The 19,711-nt window shown below is 41.3% G+C and overlaps 1 protein-coding gene across 3 annotated transcripts in view; it reads left to right on the top strand.

The window, feature by feature from the left end:
* The first annotated feature begins 11,397 nt into the window (after nt 1–11,397).
* The window catches only part of ZNF143 (zinc finger protein 143), a 31,614-nt gene continuing 23,300 nt past the window's right edge, over nt 11,398–19,711 (top strand). For 2 of the 3 annotated variants that reach the window (XM_070425327.1, XM_070425324.1), the window contains exons 1-5: nt 11,398–11,454; nt 17,501–17,619; nt 17,946–18,038; nt 18,959–19,039; nt 19,581–19,664. In XM_070425327.1, coding sequence (XP_070281428.1) covers nt 17,508–17,619; nt 17,946–18,038; nt 18,959–19,039; nt 19,581–19,664 — 370 coding nt within the window. In that variant the 5' untranslated portion in view covers nt 11,398–11,454; nt 17,501–17,507. The remainder of the gene's footprint in view (nt 11,455–17,500; nt 17,620–17,945; nt 18,039–18,958; nt 19,040–19,580; nt 19,665–19,711) is intronic. The other variant, XM_070425326.1, reaches the window with a different exon arrangement.

Here is a 19,711-nt window from a genome sequence, read left to right as displayed (position 1 = left end):
AAAGGCTGTCAGTTTGATTCCTAATCAGGGCACATGCCCAGGTTATGAGCTGGATTCCCAGTGGGGTGCCTGCAGGAGACAGCCAATACAGATTTCACTCATGAATGTTTCCCTCTCTAAAAATAAAAATATCTTAATCAGTTGTACTATATAGCAATGAAATGAAGTAACGAAACTCCATATATATAATAGCATGAAAATGTACATATGGATATATTTAACAAAATGTACATATGGATATATTTAACAAAACCGTTGAAAGAAGACGTAAAAATGAAATCCCACGTTCAAATATTCCCAAAGTTCATCTATAAATCCAGTGTAATTCCTATAAAATTCCAGCTACCTTTTTTGCAAGATTGACAAATGGATCCTAAAATTTGTATATGGAAATACAAGGGATTTAGAATAGCCAAACAATCCTTTTTTTTTTTTTCTTTTGCCAAAACAATCTTAAATGGGAACATGATTTAGTAACTGACAGTGGTACTGGCATAAGGACAGATATGCTGACCAATGGAATAAAATTTGAGTCCAGATATAAACTTAAAATTTGTGGTCTATTGGTTTTCAACAAAGATAAGAATCTTTTCAACGAATGGTTCTATGACAGCTGTGTATTTACATGCTAAAGCTTGAAGTTGGATGGTTACCTCACACTATATACAAAAATTAAAGTGATTCAAAGATTTAATAAGATCTCAAAGTATAAAACTCAAGGGGAAAATGTAGGCAACAGTCTGTGACTGAATTAGGCAATGCAATGGTTTCTTGGATATCAAAGCAAAGCAGATGCAAATTCTAAGTATATAGGAACACATAACTCAATAGCAAAATACTTAAATGGGAAATAATTCAAGTAGACATTTCTCCAAAGATAGCCACATTAGAAAGGTGCTCAACATCACTAGTCATCAGAGAAATGCAAATTGGAATACAAATATTTCACACCTAACTTGTCTACAATCAAGAATGTGGGTAATTTACAAGTATTGGTGAAGATGTGGGGAAACTAGAAAGCTCATACACCACTAATATGTAAAACAGTTACCTGTTGTGTTGTGGTGTGGAAAAGTTTGAAGTTTGGCAGTTCTTCAGAAGATTCCATTCCTAGCTACACATACATATTCAAGAGAAATGGAAGCCATGTCCACATAAGAACTTGTACATGATTAATACTAGATTATAGCCAAATGTGGATATAACCCAAGTAGCTGTCAATTGAATAAACAAAATGTGGTGTATCTTTAAAATCAGATATTTAGCAATAAAAAGGAATGGCGTACTGTTACATACAACGTGGATAAGCCTTGAAAACAAAGTGAAAGAAGTCAGACAAAAGATTCCATTATATAAAATGTCTAGAATTGGCAACCATAGAAGCAAAAAGTGGATTAATGGTTGCCAGGGGAAGAAATGAAGTGATTATTAGCCATTTGTACACCATAAGCATCTATAGATGCAACCGGTGGACCTTTTTAAATTAAATTCAAAATATCGTGGTAGTTAACTGGTTAATGGGTACAGGATCTTTTGGGAATTAAAATATTTTTTATATTAACTAGAGGCCTGATGCACAAAGATTTGTGCAAGAATAGGCCTTCCTTCCCCTGGCTTCTGGCACCCAGGACCCAGGCCTTTTCTCTGGCCACCACCTCCCGCCTTAGCTCCAGGGCTGGGCACTGCCATCTTTGTCACATTAATTTGCATATTCCCTCCTTATTTGCTGTGGCTGCCGCCATTTTTGTCATGAAGTGATTATCAATTTGCATATTCCATCTTTATTAGATAGGCTAGTTCCACGGCCTGGTAAATACACTAAAAACTACTTAAGTGCCCACTTATAAGAGGGTAAATTTTATAGTATATGAGTATCTCAATTTTTAGTTTTGTTTATAACAAGTCTCAAATTTGGTTACAGTTCTCTAAAATGTAATATGAATTGTTTTATACAAATTAATAGTTTTATTCATGTTTATGTATCTGTCACCAAATTAGGGGGAAAATAGTCTTGTTTTTTACTTCTCATTACCCTATCAAACATTTTTATTGATTTCAGAGAGAAAAGGAGAGGTAGAGATAGAAACATCAACAATGATAGAGGCTGCCTCCTGCAAGCCCTACACTGGGGATTGGGCATGTGCCCTGATGGTGAATCAAACTGTGACCTCCTGGTTCATAGGTCAACGTTCAACCACTGAAGGTAGAATTTTGTGGAGGTAGCCAGTTTCAAAGGGACACCTGGAATCTTCAGGGGCTTCACAAGATTTACAATTTGTAAATTAAATTAAGAGTATATTTCCCTTATTTTGCCACTAAAATAAACCAATACACATTAACCACAATTAAACTTGGAGAACAGTACTGGGTGATTTTTCAAAGGTAGAATGAATGGGAGGGTTAACAAGTGGTCCAAGGGTAGAGTTGGTAAAATGGAAAACTTGCATTCATACTGGGATTATATCAGCTTGAAATGAGGGGAATCATGCAATTAGCCACTAACAAAACATTACCAGTTGTATAGCAATGCTTGTCATCATCTATACAGAGAACCATTTATCTGAGATTGGAAAGGAGCATTTTAACCTAATCATACACTTCCATAATATATTCTAATTTTAATTAAGCCCTGATTAATGCTTTCAGTATAGAAGCTGGATGAGATTAACTGAATGAGTTTAGTCTACAGGCCAAGGACTCCCAGGAGCCCTGTGAAACTACAAACTTTTTAGCATATTTTTCATTAGAATCTCAAAGGGGCTGTATCAAAGTGCTTAAGAATTGCTATAGAGGCCATTAAAGTGAAAACTGAAGGAAGATCAGCTAACATTTATTAAGTACAAACTTAGTTTCTTGTTAATTAAATAGTCAAACCTGGTTTCTCAAACATTTTCCACCTAGAACAATTCCATTCTTGAACAAGTTGTTGACAGAAAAAATGTCTCCGTTGTCAATGAAAACTTGTTTTTGACCTGACAACCTTTTCATGTTGATATGTCAGCATGACAAGCGTTGTCTCCAGGCAACAAAGAAGAGATGCTTTTGTTGCAGATGAAATCGATGATTAGCACAATTATAAAACATAAAGAGTGCTAATGTTGCTAAGGGTGTGAAAGTGTTCACAAAACAACAATCACTGGCAATTTAATAGGTAGCGAAACTGTTGTTGATTTGATAAATGAAAAGGGGAGGGAGAACCAAGATGGCGGCGTAGGGTGTAGACCTGTGTGTGCTGCCTCCCACATCATTGAAACTACCAACTTTAAGACAAACAACCACCATTCAGATCCATGGGGAAGTTGGCCCAGTGGAAGTTCTACAACTGGAAGGAAAGAAAGAAGCGCAGTGAGACTGAGTAGGAACTACAGAGGTGCCAAAAACAGAGGTACAGAGTCGCGAGCCAGGCGGGCTGCAACTGGATGCGCGTTTTTGTTTTTTTCCAATTGGAAAGGGTTACGAACTCTCAAATCCTCTGGGCTTGCTCGGGGCGGGTCTCTGAAGCCCCAGACCCCACAGGGAGAGGCAGCATGGCCGTGCAGCAGTTGGAAAGCAGCAGTTGGAAAGCGAGGGAGGCTCTGGCGCACAGCTGCTTGCCAGCACTAGGGGACGCGAAGTCCCAGAGTCCCAGAGAGGCGAGGAGCCGCAGAGACGCCATTGCTATTTGCTCCGCCCTGACAACTCCCTGAGATCCCGCCCTACTCAATTTACATCCCCATCCAAGCTGTGCCAGGGGCACAAAAAGACCCACCTGCGCTTTTGCAGCATAACCCAACAAATTGCAGACTTCAACTCCTTGCACCCATGGGAGACACACTCAAGAAGCAGACCCAGGAGAACCAAGATGGTCGCGTAAGGTACAGACCTGTGCATGCTGCCTCCCACAACAACATCGAAACTACCAACTATAGGACAGACAGCTATCATTCGGAACCATGGGAAAGCTGGCCCAGTGGAAGCTCTACAACTGGAAGGAAAGAAACAAGAGCATTGAGACTGAGTAGGATGTGCAGAGACACCAAGTACAGAGCCCAACCCAACAAACTGCAGATTTCAGCTCCTTGCATCCGGAAGGGACGCATTCGGGGGGCGGAGTCGGGTTTGGGGGAGGCCCGGGCCAGGCCCAGCTGGGCCAGCGATGTGGAACCGCTGTACCAAGAGGCGCACAAGCACATCCACTGGTTCCAGTCTCGCATGGGACGCTGGGGGACGGCAGACGGGCAGTCTATGCACTTGGTGGAGGGCGAAGTCCGAGCAGGCGTGCCAGATGTTCAGTCACCAGGAACGCCTGGAGATTTTGTCTGGTGGGGAGCCACCCGGCAGGGGACAGAGTGCCAAACTTTGTGTTGCCCCGGTGAGGCCAGGACGCCCCGGTGAGGTTGGGACGGCCCCAGTGAGGTTGAAACAGCCCCAGTGAGGTCTGGATGGCCCCGGTGAGGTCTGGATGGCCCCGTTGAAGTCTGAATGGCTCCGGTGAGGTTGAGATGGCACCCGGGGCCAGAATGGCCCCAGTGAGGTCGAGATGGCACTGGTGAGGTCGAGATGGCCCTGGTGAGGTCGAGATGGCCCTGGTGAGGCCAAAACAGCCCTGGTGAGGTTTGGACGGCCCTGGTGAGGTTGAAAACGGATAATGGGGACCAGTATAGACTGATGAACAGGGGTAGATGCAGAAGCAGACCAGCATTGAACAGACTGTCAAACTACAGTGGGAAGCCTGGGGAGTGTTGGGGGGGGGGGGGGGGGGCGTTTAAGAGATCAACCGAAGGACTTGTATGCATGCATATGGGAATAACCAATGGACACAATACACTAGGGGGTAGGGGAGGCCAGGGGAATGTCAAGGGGGGTAAAAAAGGAGACATATGTAATACTCTTTGTAATACTTCAAGAAATGAAAATTATTTAAATAAATAAATGAATGAATAATGAATGAATGAATGAAAAGCGGTTAGCTGGGGATAATATTTTGGAAGCAGTGATATATGAAAATTTTGTCTAAGGCTAGTAGGGAGTGGTTTGATAAATTTAAGAAAAGAAGTGTTTATTTATAGATTAAACAGTACATAAGAAAGGTTAAAACAAGGTATCATTTGGAGGTCTTGAAAGGATTAATTCAATTTACATTATTTCTAATGGGGAAAAATGATTCAGTTTTCAAATAAATCGCTTCTTGAACAGCCTTCCCAAACGAATTAAGTTTGAAAACTGAGGTTCCATTGTACTTGAGTGCATCTCTGATAGGCACTGAGCTACATTTATTCACTTGCATTCTCAGATATCCTGCCAATCACACCATGCCTACGTGGTTTTATCTTACAGAAGAGGCAACAGATTCTGAGACAAGTGATACACTTACAGCCACATCTACCTATGCAGAGCAAGCTACTAGTTTGGTTTGAAATTCTTGAGTGTTCACTCGTATGTGGAATCTAATTAACAAAATAAACTGATGAACAGAGTAGATTCAGAAACATGGGAGCATGGGACAGAGTCGGGGAATCTCAGAGGGAAGGCAGGGGAGGGTGGGAGGTGATCAACCAAAGAACTTGTATGCATATATGAATAGCCCATGAACACAGAAAATAGGGTGGTGAAGGCCTGAGGTGGAGGTGGGCTGAAGGGGATCAATGGGAGAAAGAAGGGGACATATGTAATACTTTCAGAAATAAAGATTTTAATTAAAATAAAATTCTTGAGTGTTTAAAAATCTACAAATCCATGACTTAAAAATATTCAAATTTGGAGAATCGAAGATGGCGGCATAGGTAAACACCGGAGACTGCCCGCCGTGGACAACCACTTCAAAAATACAACTAAAAGTCGGAGCGGGCATCAACCAGAACCACGGGAAGGCTGGCTGAGGAGAGTCTCTTCAACTAGAAGCAAAAACAACAGCATTCCGACGCTCAGCAGAGGCGCAGTGTGGAAAATTTAAAGGTACGGCGGTGCGGTGGTGAGGGTGCGCGCGCAAAGCGGGCTGGCGGCTGAGGGCGCGATTGTCGTTTTCAATCAGGAGCGAATCTCAGACTCTGGGCTACAGATCCAGGCGAGTCTCTAGGGACCCAGACTCAAACGGGAGAAGCGGGACTGTCTGGCTACGGCCCCTCCGAGGTTTGCAGCGATTGCTGGGACAGAGAGGCAGAGCCCCTGGGGACGGACTGAGAGCGGCCATAGCTGCTCCCTCCCCCCCGCCCTGTTGAGCCCACCCCGCCCAAACCCCCGCGCACAACCATTTGCCAACCGCCTCAGGCAAGGGCTGGACTAGCACCTCCCCTGAGGACTGAAGTTTTCCCACAGCTGATTTCCACCGCCAGTCGGCCGGGTGGTCAAATCCCTCTAGTGTTAACTACAACAATTAAGGCTTCGCTAGAACAAGACTGCGCACAGAGACCACAAGGGGGTGCACCAAGAAAGCATAAAAGATGCGGAGACAAAAAAACATGACAGAAATGGAGGATATGGAGCTAAGAATCGCAATTTTGAGGGCTTGCCATAAATTCGTGCAGAGCCTCACGAAAACTAATGAGACCCTCGATGCTACGATAAAGAAATTAGAAAGTAAGCATACACGGACTGAAATAAAGAATATTATACCCAATAGCAGACCAGAGGAGTGCAAGAATCAAACCAAAGATTCGACAAAAAACACCCAATTGGAAAAGCATAATGAAAAAAGAATCCGAAAGTGTGAAGATAGTGTAAGGAGCCTCTGGGACAGCTTTAAGCGGACTAATATCAGAGTCATTGGAGTCCCAGAAGATGAGAGACAGCAAGATATTGAAAACCTATTTCAAGAAATAATGGCAGAAAACTTCCCCCACCTGGAGAAAGAAATGGACTTACAGGTCCAAGAAGCGCAGAGAACCCCAAACAAAAGGAATCCAAAGAGGACCACACCAAGACACATCATCATTAAAATGCCAAGAGCAAAAGACAAAGAGAAAATCTTAAAAGCAGCAAGAGAAAGAGGCTCAATTACCTACAAGGGAATACCCATACGACTGTCAGCTGATTTCTCAACAGAAACTTTGCAGGCCAGAAGGGAATGGCAAGAAATATTCAAAGTGCTGAATACCAAGAACCTACAACCAAGATTACTTTATCCAGCAAAGCTATCATTCAGAATTGAAGGTCAGATAAAGAGCTTCACAGATAAGGAAAAACTAAAGGAGTTCATCACCGCCAAACCAGTATTATATGAAATGCTGAAAGGTATCCTTTAAGAAGGGGAAGAAGAAGAAAAAGGTAAAGATACAAATTATGAACAACAAATATGCATCTATCAACAAATGAATCTAAGAATCAAGTGAATAAATAACCTGATGTACAGAATGAACTGGTGACTATAATGAATCAGGGACATAGAAAGGGAATGGACTGACTATTCTTGGGGGGGGAAAGGGGAATGGGAGATTCGGGAAGAGACTGGACAAAAATCATGCACCCATGGATGAACTCAGTGGGTGGGGAGTGAGGGTGGAGGGTGGGGTGGGAGCTGGAAGGAGGGGAGTTATGGGGGGAAAAAGAGGAACAAATGTAATAATCTGAACAATAAAGATAAAAAAAAAAAATATATATATATATATATATATATATATATTCAAATTTATTGAAAAACTAATTTAATAAACCCAAGTAATCCCAGAGATACTTTTAAGGATTTAATGCATTTATTTTTTCTACACATACTAGAGGCCTGGTTCACGAAATTCATGCACGGGTAGGGTCCCTAGGCCTGTCCAGTGATCAGGGCTGATTGAGGCTTTCCAGCGGCCAGCCGGGGCCTTCCTTTCCCAGCTGCTGGCTGCCGGCCAGGGCCTTCCTTCACTTGGCACCATCCTCTGGTGGTCAGCGCAAGTCATATAGAGCAATCAAACTCCCGAGGGGACACGGCATGTTAGCCTTTTATATAGATAACTAGAGGCCTGGTGCACAAAATTTGTGAACTGGGGGGGGGGGGGGGGAGGGATGTCCCTTAGCCTGATCTGCACCCTCTTGCAGTCTGGGAGCCCTCGGGGGATGTCCGTCTGCAGCAGAGGCTGGAGAGGCTCCCACCACCACTGTGCTGGCGAGCCGTGAGCCTGGCTTCTGGCTGAGCAGCGCACCCCCTGTGGGAGCATACTGACCACCAGGGGGCAGCTCTTACATTGAGCATCTGCCCCCTGGTGGTCAGTACATGTCATAGCGACCGGTTGTTCTGTCATTCAGTCAATTTGCATATTATCCTTTATAGGATAATACTTTAATGATTATCATTGTAGAAATGTGCCAAATTCAACCAATTCTCCAGAAAGTTTTGTTACTGAAATGTTCTTAAAGACATGATGGTAATAGTGTTTAAAGCAGGCTAAATTAGCCTACTGAGAAAATTGACCAAATGGTCCAGCTTTATTTAAGAGCCTGGACTTGCATTGGTTGGAAGTGAAATATTTCCAAGCCATTAAATCAAGATATAAGCGACAGGAAGTGATTTGGGGAAAATATGAAGCTTATGGATCACCTTGAATACTTTGTACATTTGAACTCTATAGTCACTGGTAAGTACTGTTAACACAAAGTTCCATTACCTGTGACAAAAATCAGAATTAAGATTTCTCTCTGAATCAGATTAGAATTACAGCATCCTATCCACCACCACCATTTAATTTTTACAACTACTCAGTTCTGGGGATACAAAGATGTCCTATAAGAAACAGACTCATAGCCCGACTGCAGTGGCTCAGTGGTTGAGCATCTGTCTATGAACCAGGAGGTCACAGTTCAATTCCTGGTCAGGACACCCGGGTTGTGGACTTGACCCCCTATGTGAGGTATGCAGGAGGCAGTCGATCAATGATTCTCTCTCATCATTGATGTTTCTCTCTCTCTCTTCTCCCTTCCTCTCTGAAATCAATTTTTAAAAAAAGACTCATAGAAATAGAACAGATTGATGTTGCCATAAGGGAAAGGGGTTGAGGGATGCTGTAAAAGGTTGGAGGGATTGATTAGACTGGTAGTTACATAATAGTCATGAGGATGTCAAATACAGCATAGCAAATATAGTCAATAATAAATATAGCAATAACTATGCATGCTGCCAGTCGGGTAATGTAAATACCAGGAGAAACACTGTAAAGTATGATTGGCTAACCACTATGCTGTACACCTGAAACTAACACAAAATAATATTGAATGTAAACTGTAATTTAAAATTTTTTAAAAAGGGAGACTAAAAGAAAAAAAAATGTCCTGTGACTGCAATCTGCAATTAAAGGGTAATATAAAAATTGTTAGTGTTTTAAGGAATAGTCTATAGGTATGGAACTTAGTAATAATAGCTGAACTGCATCAAACATTCTGATCCTTTTAATAACATTTCCTTTTTAACATTGATTTGTTGCTCCACACTTAGTTATGCATTCATTGGTAGCTTCTTGTATGTGCCCTGATGGGGGATGGAACAGGGCAATCTTAGCGTTATCAGAACACTATCCAACTGAGCTACCCGCCCCCCATCAGGGTTTAGTAACATTTCTGATTACCAAATACAGTTATAACACCTAGAAGGCTCAGAAAATAGAAATTAAAACACCTTTTTAAAAAGTACACCTTGTTTTTCATTTGAATTCTTATATTGTACTCCCGTATGACAAAAGGAATCTATGCATTGGGTATGAAGCTGTTTTAAATGAGTCAATTCCTCCAGTTTAAATAACCTAATCCAATTTTTGTCACATTTTTCATCTTTATAAGGGAGTAAAAAAAAAAAATAACTTATTTCAATGTCTAAGTAATAGTATTCAAATGAAACTCAAAATCCCTATTTTCCTTCGAATGGCGTTTGGGCATCAATTATGCCCCCCACGTTCCACCAAGAAATAAGGTACCAGTTAAATTCTCAAACTAGGCTCTGAATGAAGACATTTAAATTATCCTCACTTAGCTATTTTTAACTTCCTTTAGATTTACCCCTTTGGCCTCTTCATAACCATCTGAAATGCCTGACACCAAATCTAACATCATCGGGCTCTCTCCAATCTTTGCAGGCAGAACGCGCACCTCCTGTAACAACGGGGGCCTTCGCAATCTCGTTAACTCAATTCTGCACCTGAATGCCGATGTAACAAACCTCGAGTCTGTGCATTTTCATCTCATCTTAACAGCCTGGCTGCCAAAGCAAATGAACTTCCTAAATACTCCAAAAAATGGCTAGTATTTTCGATAGTTTTTGTGTTTTTGGTGGTGGTTGTTTTTTTTTTAGATCCTCACCCGAAGATACGTTTTAGAGGGAGGGAAGGAGACGGAGAGAAACAACTGATCGGTTGCCGCCGGTAGGCGCCAGGCAGTGATCGACCACAACCTAGGTTTGTGCACTAACCGGGAATCAAACCCGCAACCTTCTGGTGAACCGGGGTCCAGGACGCTCCAACCGAGCCACCCGGGCAGTTTAAATTGGGGTGGAGACCTACAAATCATTGCCTAAACCTATGTATTCACTCTCACTACGTTCCGGGAACCCGAGGCAATGCTTTCCCTACCCTTTTGGCTTTCCTTTAATTCGCGACACATACAAAAGATAAAGTGAAAAAGGAGCGTTACGGACGACTTCAAATGCTAAACCTGAACAACACGGGAGTGATCAAAGATCCGGAGAATCTTCCAGCAAAGTCCCAAACCATCCCCGGCTGCCAAGCTCCTCCGACGCTTCGGTAAGGGTAGGAGGCTCACCCTCCCGCCGGACTGTCGACGCCCCGGAGACTGGACAGGCGCGGAGAGGGTTGGCAGTCGCGGACTGGCATACGGCAGCTCTCAGAAAGCAAAGCCCTCATTCAGGACCAAAGGCCTCAGCTGACACCGGGAGCCCCCAGGGAGCTGCTAGGCATCCATCCCATCCTGTCCTAACCCTCCCTACCCCTTCCCTCCCAACCGGGCGATGCTCGGCAATCGCTAGGCAAAGCGCAACCCGTCCCCAGAACGTGCTCCAGTAAGTCCACCGGGAGAGCCCAGATCACCGCCTAGCCCCTGTGGGGAAAATGGCGCCAGTCACCCCTTCTCCCTCCCGGCTAGTCTCAAGGACCAGCCTCCCTCCCTCGCTACAAAATGGCGCCTCCCGCTGGGGCCCCGGAATCTGCATAATTCACTTGCCAGCGAGGCGGTGCCGATCTGGGATGAGCGGTTCTGCCAACCACTCAGACACAGGAACTTCGATTCCGCATTTCAGGCAAGCCACTCCGACGCTGCTCTGACGGCCTGACGTCACCAAAATGGGGCGGGGATAAGCTGGTCTCTCGCGTCACCTAAATTTGAGCCAATGGCAAGCAGGAGCTGCCTAACGAGTGACGCAGTGTCAGCCCAATGGAAGCTGGGGGCGGGCTTCAGACTGGGTATGCGTGTTGCGGGGCTTGGGGGCCGGGCGGCTGTTTCCTGTCCTGGTGCATGGTGGTCGGACGAAGGAATTGTTGGAAAATTTTCTCGGAGGTTCGTATATAAATGTGTTTTTACCCAGTGTGCATTATTCTCCGCCCGGCCGCCGCCCTTAGCGCAGTGGCGCGGGCCTGCTCGGGCCCCGGGCCTGACTCCGGCTGCTCAGCCTCTGCCGAAGGCCCTTCTGATTTCACGGCCGGCCGCGGCACCGGCGCCCGGGCAGAAGCGGAGTTTATTAATAACCCGCGGCCGCCACTCTGAGGCGGCGGACCTTTTCTCGCCGAGGACGCCACCCCTCCCCCCCGTTGTCTTTGCGCGCCGCGCCCCGCCTGTTCCCCTCGGGGGACCGCCGCGGAGAGGGACGGGAGGGTGGAGACCTCTGGAGCCTAGCGGCGCCTTTCGGCCGGAGCTCCACGCGGAGCGAGTCCCCAGGCGCTCCCGCGGCGAGGCTCCGCCAGCTGGGACGGCGGGCCGCACCGGGCCCCAGCTGTGGTGCCGGTGCCGGTGCCGGTGCCGGCGGCGGGACCGGCCGTGGGCCCGCTCGGACCGCGCCTGAACGTCGCACCTAGAATTTCCTCCCACCTAGATTGTGGGCAGATTGTTTGTTTTCCTCAGTTAAATAAAATAAAAAAGATATTTTGGTCACTGAGGCCTCGCACCGAATATTAGAAATTGTCAATTTTATCATTCCTCCTTTTTGTCGGTTTTGGCCAAAGAGTGAACGAATCCTTGTTGCTTTGTAACATGTTATTGTGGAACGTGAACCAATTTATTCCCTCCTCTTACAATATTTTAAACGTTCTTCCCCCCAACCCCACCCTCGGAATTAACGAAGTTAAGCAAAAAAGTAGGGGAAAAGAATACCATTGCTAAACCCATTATATATTTAAAATGAGTTTAAGCCTTTGCTTTGGAAGTGTCTAATCAGCTGGTATAATCATTGTGGGATGTGGTGGAAAATTGTAGGTTGGAGATTGTGGTCAGCTTTGTCCTGCATCTTACTAAAAGATAAGTGGTTTGGCTGTAGTTGACAAAAATCTGTGCAATACTTAGTATTTCATTATTAAGTGTTTAGATGATAAGATAATCATCCAAACCCTGATGAGATTATCAGTTTGCAACTAATTCAGGTGTATGTTGGAAATTACCTAGCCTCTCCCACTTTTTTAAATAGCTTTATATAATTTTTTTATATAATAGCTTTTAATATAATTTTTATATAAGAGCTTTATATAATTCACATACCTTTATACAATTCACCCATTTAAAGTGTAATTATGTTGGTTTGGTATATTGAGAGTTATGCCAACCCATCACCACCATCAATTTTATAACATGTTCTCTCCAAAAAGAAACTACCCATTAAGTTACTCCCCATTCCCTTTAATCCTCCCACCGGTCCCTTCCCCAACCTCTCATCTACAGATTTGCCTATTTTGAACATTTCATATTAATCTCCAGTATGTGAGCCTTTTTGATTGACTTTATCTTAGAATAGTATTTGCAAGTTTCCTTCATGTTACAGCATTATCGATGCTTCATTTCTTTCGTGTATGGACATAGCATGTTCTATTTACCCATCATCTGTTGATGGCCTTATAGATTGTTTCCACCATTTGTCTGTTATATGTAATGTTGCTATGAATATTGTGTACAAGTTTTTGTGTGGACATATTTTCATTTTTCTTGGAGATATATATATATATATATATGCACATATACCTGGAAGTAGAATTTCTTGATCATATAGTTGGTAGCTACCAGTATATTTAACCTTTTGAGAAACTGTCAAATTGTTTTCCGAAGTATGAGAGTTCCCATTTCTTCATATCCTTGCCAATACTTGTTATTATCAGTCTCTTTGATAAGTAGCCATTTTAGTGGGAATGAAGTGGTATCTCTTAGGGATTTTGATTTGCATTTCCCAATGGCTTATGGTATTGAGCATTTTTTTCATGTGTTTATTGGCCATTTGTATATCTTCTTTAGAGAAATGTTGAGTTTGCTCCTTTCTCCTTTTTTAAAATTGGATTGCTTGTCTATTACTGAGTTGTAAGAGGTCTTTATATAAAAGTCCCTTATCAGATACAAGATTTGCAAAATGTTCATAGCCCTTGGCTGCAAGTGGAGATACTGCTGTGAAGTAAGGATTCATTGTGCTCCTCATGGAAAGATGACCTGCCTGGCTTGGGGAATTGTACCTCTACTATTACTTCAGCTGATATTAATTATTTGTAATGTACATGCAGTTTATGATCACGTGAGGAGAATTTTCTGAGTCCTCAGGTTTTCATCATTACTCAGTTTTGACATTTTTAATGTAATTTTTGCTTTTTTTGTTTTAACCTGAGGTTTCACTTAGTTCTGAGTCTTTTTGCTCCTTGCTTTATTTTAGGACAGTGATTTTTTAAGATTTGGGTTGCGTGTGTCATTGCTCCTTTCTGTGCTTAATTTGTGAGACAGTATTTTAAACTTTATTGTGGTCCTGCCTGGGTAGCTCAGTTGGTTAGAGCTTCTTCCCCATACGTTAAGGTTGTGGGTTCAATCCCCAATCAAGGCACATACAAGAATCAACCAGTAAATGCATAAATAAATGGAACAACAAGTCAATGTGTTTCTCTCACTCGCTCTTCCTTTTCTTCTTTCTCAAATCAATAAAATTTTTTTAAAAACTTTATTATACTGTCAATCAAAGTTATTTTGTTTTTTAAGATGGATTTAGACTGAGAAATCTCCCTCATAAAAAGAAAATTTTGAAAACAATAATAAACTTTTCTCCATACTATTCCATGGATCTAATCCCATTTTAAAACTGGTATAGTGGGAACTCTGCACCCTGTGGAAGTAATTTGTCGTTGATGTGTAGACATGGGCATTTAACAAACTGTGTTTGTTATACTTAAAATACCACTTTACTCAGCACTTAACTTTGACTAGGCACTAAATTGAATAATTTATTGAGTGGTTTACATATGTATATAAACGTATTACCTTCACTATTAACTTAAGTCAAGTACTGGAGTTATCCCTATTTTGCAAGTGAGTCAACTGAAGTGAGAGTATTTTGAGTACTATACTTAATATGCCATAGCATGTATGTTAATGTGCTATTTGTACACATTTTTAAGTTTAATAATAATGAAAGCATTTGGCCTAGTATTGTAAACAGAAATTTATAAAATATGAAGTAATGGTCACAAGAAATTGGAATCATTAAAATGAATGACACTTTATACATGCTATATACACATAATACAGTGGCAGATTGTGAAAAGAAACGCAATGAAAAGAGTATTGGGATAAAAAAAGACCTAATTTTTAATCCCATCAAGTTAACTAGCCATGATGTCATACAAATTGTATTCATTTATTCAACAAATATTTAGTAAGCATGTACCATGTGCCAGGCATTCCAAGAATTCAGGGGTGAATAGGACAGATAGGGGTCTTGCCATCATGGAACTTAGAGTTCAGTTAGAAATTCTGATAAATGAAATTCTCCTATGAAGGAGATAGAGTTCTATGATAGAGAATAAGGAGATGATGGTAGAATGGATATTTTCAGGTAAGAGGTAACACTGAACAATATGCAAAAGCAGGAAGAGTTAGGTGTATTACTAGAAACTAGAAGGTCAGCATGGCTGGGTGTGTATAATAGAGGACAATTTTAAAGCACTCTGCAACATGAGATATGTTAAACCCATTAGATATTTACTGAACATATAATCTTAGGAGTCAAAATCCCAGAGACTTAGAGGGCACAGCACATACTTAGAAGGATATAGTCTAATGGGCAGAATGGATCAGGTAGTGAGGGGCTAGTGACAGTTAAAGGCTGTTCCCTGTGTTTGGACTGCCCTTTATACTCTTCTACCCCTAGGAAATGCTTATTTATCTTTTTATGCCCAAACTTATATGTCCTAGTCTTTCTATCCCTGAGGCAAAGCTAGGTGTTGCTTTCTCTATTAATGCTTCTTTCTGTTTATAATAACTATTTTTTAAAATCATAGACATAATCATGGTGAAATTTTTTTTTTAACTTACAGAAGATATACAGTAAATATTGAGTCCTTTCCCCACTCACCCGCAGTCTCCTAGTCCCATTTCTGGGAAGTAACCACTTGTATTTTTAAATGTAGATATTTATATATTTTTTACAAAAAACATGAATTCTCAGTTATGGGGAAATAACAAACTTTCCTCTATCCTCAAAGTTCTTCGGGCTGGTCGAATAATCAAACAGACATGATATAGATTAGCAAGAGAAAAATAACCAAATTTAATACACACACACACTCCCCCCCTCCCCCCCCCCCCCCCCAAAATATGAAAGAGTCAGAAACCCCCACATGATAGTGGTTCAGAGAGAGGAAGGGGAATTGAGGTATATAAGATATCCTGAGCTAGGAATGAGATCATGCACCTTGGGGGCTTCAAAGAGTTATTGCAGAATGATAAGAACACGTGTATTTTATAGAAGTTTATATTTGCCAGCAATTTGTGTCCAGGAAATAGTTGTTTGTTCATCTTTCAGTTGGTATAGATTTTTTTTTCCATTAGGATCAGAACTATAGGTACTGAAGCCTTTCTGGAGAAATTTAATAGTTGACCAGCTTTCAGACAAGAGAGAACTTTTATTTATTTCAGATATGTGAGCTACCTATTGATGCTATATATTAGAGTTATTTGGAGATTTGTAAATGAAAGAAAAGGACAAATGCTTACGTTATGATAAAAACTTAGACATTTATTTTATTTTATTTTGAGAGTACATTTATTAAAGCTGAGGACAGTGAAACAAAGGAAGGACTTAAGGTAGAAGAAACAACAGGAGAGAGCGTGGTTCACAGATCAATGCTCAACCACTGAGTTACATCGGCCAGGCCATATTGTGCTTTTAAATATTGACATTGAAAATCAGATCTTTAGATCTGTAAAGGTCCTCAAGAGACACTCTTGTCCAGTTCCCTGGCCCAGGGCAGCTAAATTATCCCAACTCCTGTTTGAGACCACTCAGAGTCCACAGAGGTAAAGGAACCTAGAGATAGGAGAAGAAAGGAAGGGGGTTATGGTGGTGATTGGTACAAGAGCCATTCATTCATCTATTTATTTTGCACCTATTGTATATCTTCTAAGTGCCAACTATTTATTAGGTACTTGAGTCAGCAGTGATCAAACAGATAAAAATCCCTATCTGTCCTAGTGAAGGGGGAAATAGACAAACAAAATAAAAAGTAAGTGCATGTAATATGTCAATAATACTATGCAGAAATATGAAGGAGGGCAGAGGGATAGGGATGTCATGGTTGGGGTAGGAGGTGCAGTTTGAAATGAAATGAACAAGGAAGCTCTCATTGGAGTGGCATTGAACAAAGACTTGAAGAAGAGGGAATAATAATGAAAATGCTGGAAAGAATGTTTGAGGCAGAAGGAACATCAAATGTAAATGTCCTGAGGCAGCAGAACACCAAGCATGTTTGAGGAAAAGCAAGGACATCAGTGTGGCTGAAATAGAAGGAATGAGATGAAGAGCAGCAGGAATTGAGGGGCAAGATCATTGGCCTTATAGGCTAGTATAAGGACTTTGGCTTTACTTTGAGAAGTCATCAGAAGGTTTTGAGCCTGCTGTATTGAGAAGAGACAGGGGAGGTCACAGCAGAAGCAGGGAGATAGATGTTTTTGCAGTAATGGTGGTGAGAGATGGTAGTGGCTTGGATCAGGGAAGTAATGGTGAAAATTGTGAAAAGTGGCCAGATTCAGGATAGATTTCTGAAGACTGAGTCAACAAGATTGCTAGTGGATTATAAGTGGGAATCTTCAATCATGTTAAACCCAAAGAACTCTAATTATGGGAATTTTAGACATGGCCCAAAACTGATAGGCAGCACTTGTCAGTGTGTTCAATAATTCACTGGTGAATTATGAAAAGCATGCCTTGGACTTTGGGTTCATACTCTTACCCTGCATATTCAGTGAAATTTCAGCTTATTTCAAACATTGTTTACTTCTTAGCATTTTTTAAAGATTCATAAATACTCTTTTTAGCTTTTATTTCCTATGCATTGTTCTTTGTTCTCAAGTGTCTATATTTTTCTTCAAGGTAAAAAATGTTGTTAGCCCAAATAAATCGAGATTCTCAGGGAATGACAGAGTTTCCTGGAGGAGGAATGGAGGCTCAGCATGTTACCCTGTGCCTGACAGAGGCAGTAACTGTGGCAGGTGAGCAGTCTTGTTTGAAGGGATCATGTGGGCTTGGAAATACCATTTATCTTAAGGGAAAATTAAAAATCACAACACTGTGTTTACTTCCCTCTTCTTGTTTATCTAAAGACAACCCAAAGCTAAGCCTTTGGATGACATTTTTATCTTCATGTGGATGCTGGGTATGGCAGGGCAGGGAAACGTTTTTGTAAGTACTAGAAAAAGTCCCATTTGAGTCTAAATTAATCAGTCTGCCTTTTGCCTAATTTTCATTTTTAAAAAATAATTTAAATAGCATATACATATGATGTTATCTAAAGAAAATAACTATCTTTTTATGATAGATGCTGACAATTTAGAAAATATGGAAGGTGTAAGCTTACAAGCAGTAACACTTGCAGATGGTTCTACCGCTTATATACAACACAATTCTAAAGGTATGTGCCTCATATATAACCCATTGGTTAATACCAGCAATGTATAATAACCTCAGAGTTGAGCACTTAGCAACTATACATGATCTTAACTTAGCAACTATACCCCTTCCTAATCCCTCCTAAAGACGCTGTATTGCATATGGTGATTTTCAACAGTTTCAGTTTAACTTATTTTTTTAAATAAATATGTTTTTATGGATTTTTAGAGAGAGAAACATTGATTGGCTACCTCCTGCATGTCCTCCACTGGGGACTGAGCCCGCAACCTGAGCATATGCCCCAACCTCAAATCGAACCAGTGACCTCTTTTGTGCATGGGAGGACACTCAACCAACTGAGCCGCACTGACTGGGCTCAGTTTAACTTAAATATTGTTTTAATTCGGGGACACCCTTTGAGATATTCAGAAAATACTGTGGAGAATCAAAATTAGTGAGGCAGGAAGGAGTGTCCTCAACCTAATTCTTGTAAGACCTTTCTTGCTTTTTAAATTCAAATTATTATTTAATATTTTTAAGAAATATATTCAGGGATGAGAATGACAGCTGACCTCACATACACGGACATACTGTCTATTCTTCCCAGCTCCAGCTTCCCCCTAGTCAGAGTACTGTTCCTAGGTGGCTCTGAAAGGCATATAGAGGTTATACTCATGTAGCCTGCTATAATGAGCCACTCTTCCTCTTGAAGTTGTCTAATTGAAAATTGGAGGGGAGGAAGGATGGCTGAGGGAGGATTTTCTGCTTTCTGTAGGATCACTGGATGTGTTATTGAATTGCCTCAGAACATTGAGGGAAGAATCAAGATGAACATGATCTTAAGTAGTGTATGTTTTTATAGTTGATAATCATTTTGAAATTGTATAAAATTTAAAATTTTGTTTGTGCTAATTTATTGGCTTAAATGTTTTTTTGTTCCAGATGGAAAACTCATAGATGGCCAGGTCATTCAGTTGGAAGACGGTTCTGCTGCCTATGTTCAACATGTACCCATACCTAAAAGTAAGTATTTCATGCTACTTACCTTCCTGTTTTTCATACTGCAGTATTTGCTACCTCAAGCTCCTCTTACTACTTAAACTCAGTCCTGATCTCTAGTCCTCCTCTGAAAGGGAAGATCAGTAGATGTCACATAGAGCTTATAAAGACCATTTTAACTTAATTGAGACTTTGTCTCAAAATAATAGAAAAGAACTTACTGGACTGCACTCTGGAGATAAGTGTGCAGCAATCCTAATATTTCTATTATTTTAGCTATTTAGCTAATTCCTACATGTCTCTGATTTTTTTTCCCTTTTTTCTTTTTCTTCTTTCAACTCTTCTAATCCCCTGGTACATATTCCTAATATAAGTAGGAATATCTTAGTATCTTTTTACCATTAAACACTTATTCAGAGTAGCTTTACTGAAATTACTTAAATGTTCAAGGACCCATAGAGCAAGGGTAGTTTTTATAATGTGTTCAATGATTTATTTTACTTATTTTACTCTGTTGTTGAATGATCAGAAAACATGGGATCTAAATGTAAGCATTGTTCTCGAGCAGGGGACAGTTTACGTCTAGAGGATGGTCAAGCCGTGCAGTTAGAAGATGGAACTACAGCCTTTATTCACCATACCTCCAAAGGTAAAATAGTTTTGGAAATGTGAATAAAGTAAGGAAGAAATAGGGAC

This window comes from Myotis yumanensis, unplaced genomic scaffold (genome assembly GCF_028538775.1).
Source record: "Myotis yumanensis isolate MYYU_CA2020_CCGP unplaced genomic scaffold, mMyoYum1.0.hap1 SCAF_10, whole genome shotgun sequence".
NCBI lineage: Eukaryota > Metazoa > Chordata > Mammalia > Chiroptera > Vespertilionidae > Myotis > Myotis yumanensis.
This window is presented reverse-complemented; position numbering and strand designations above follow the sequence as displayed.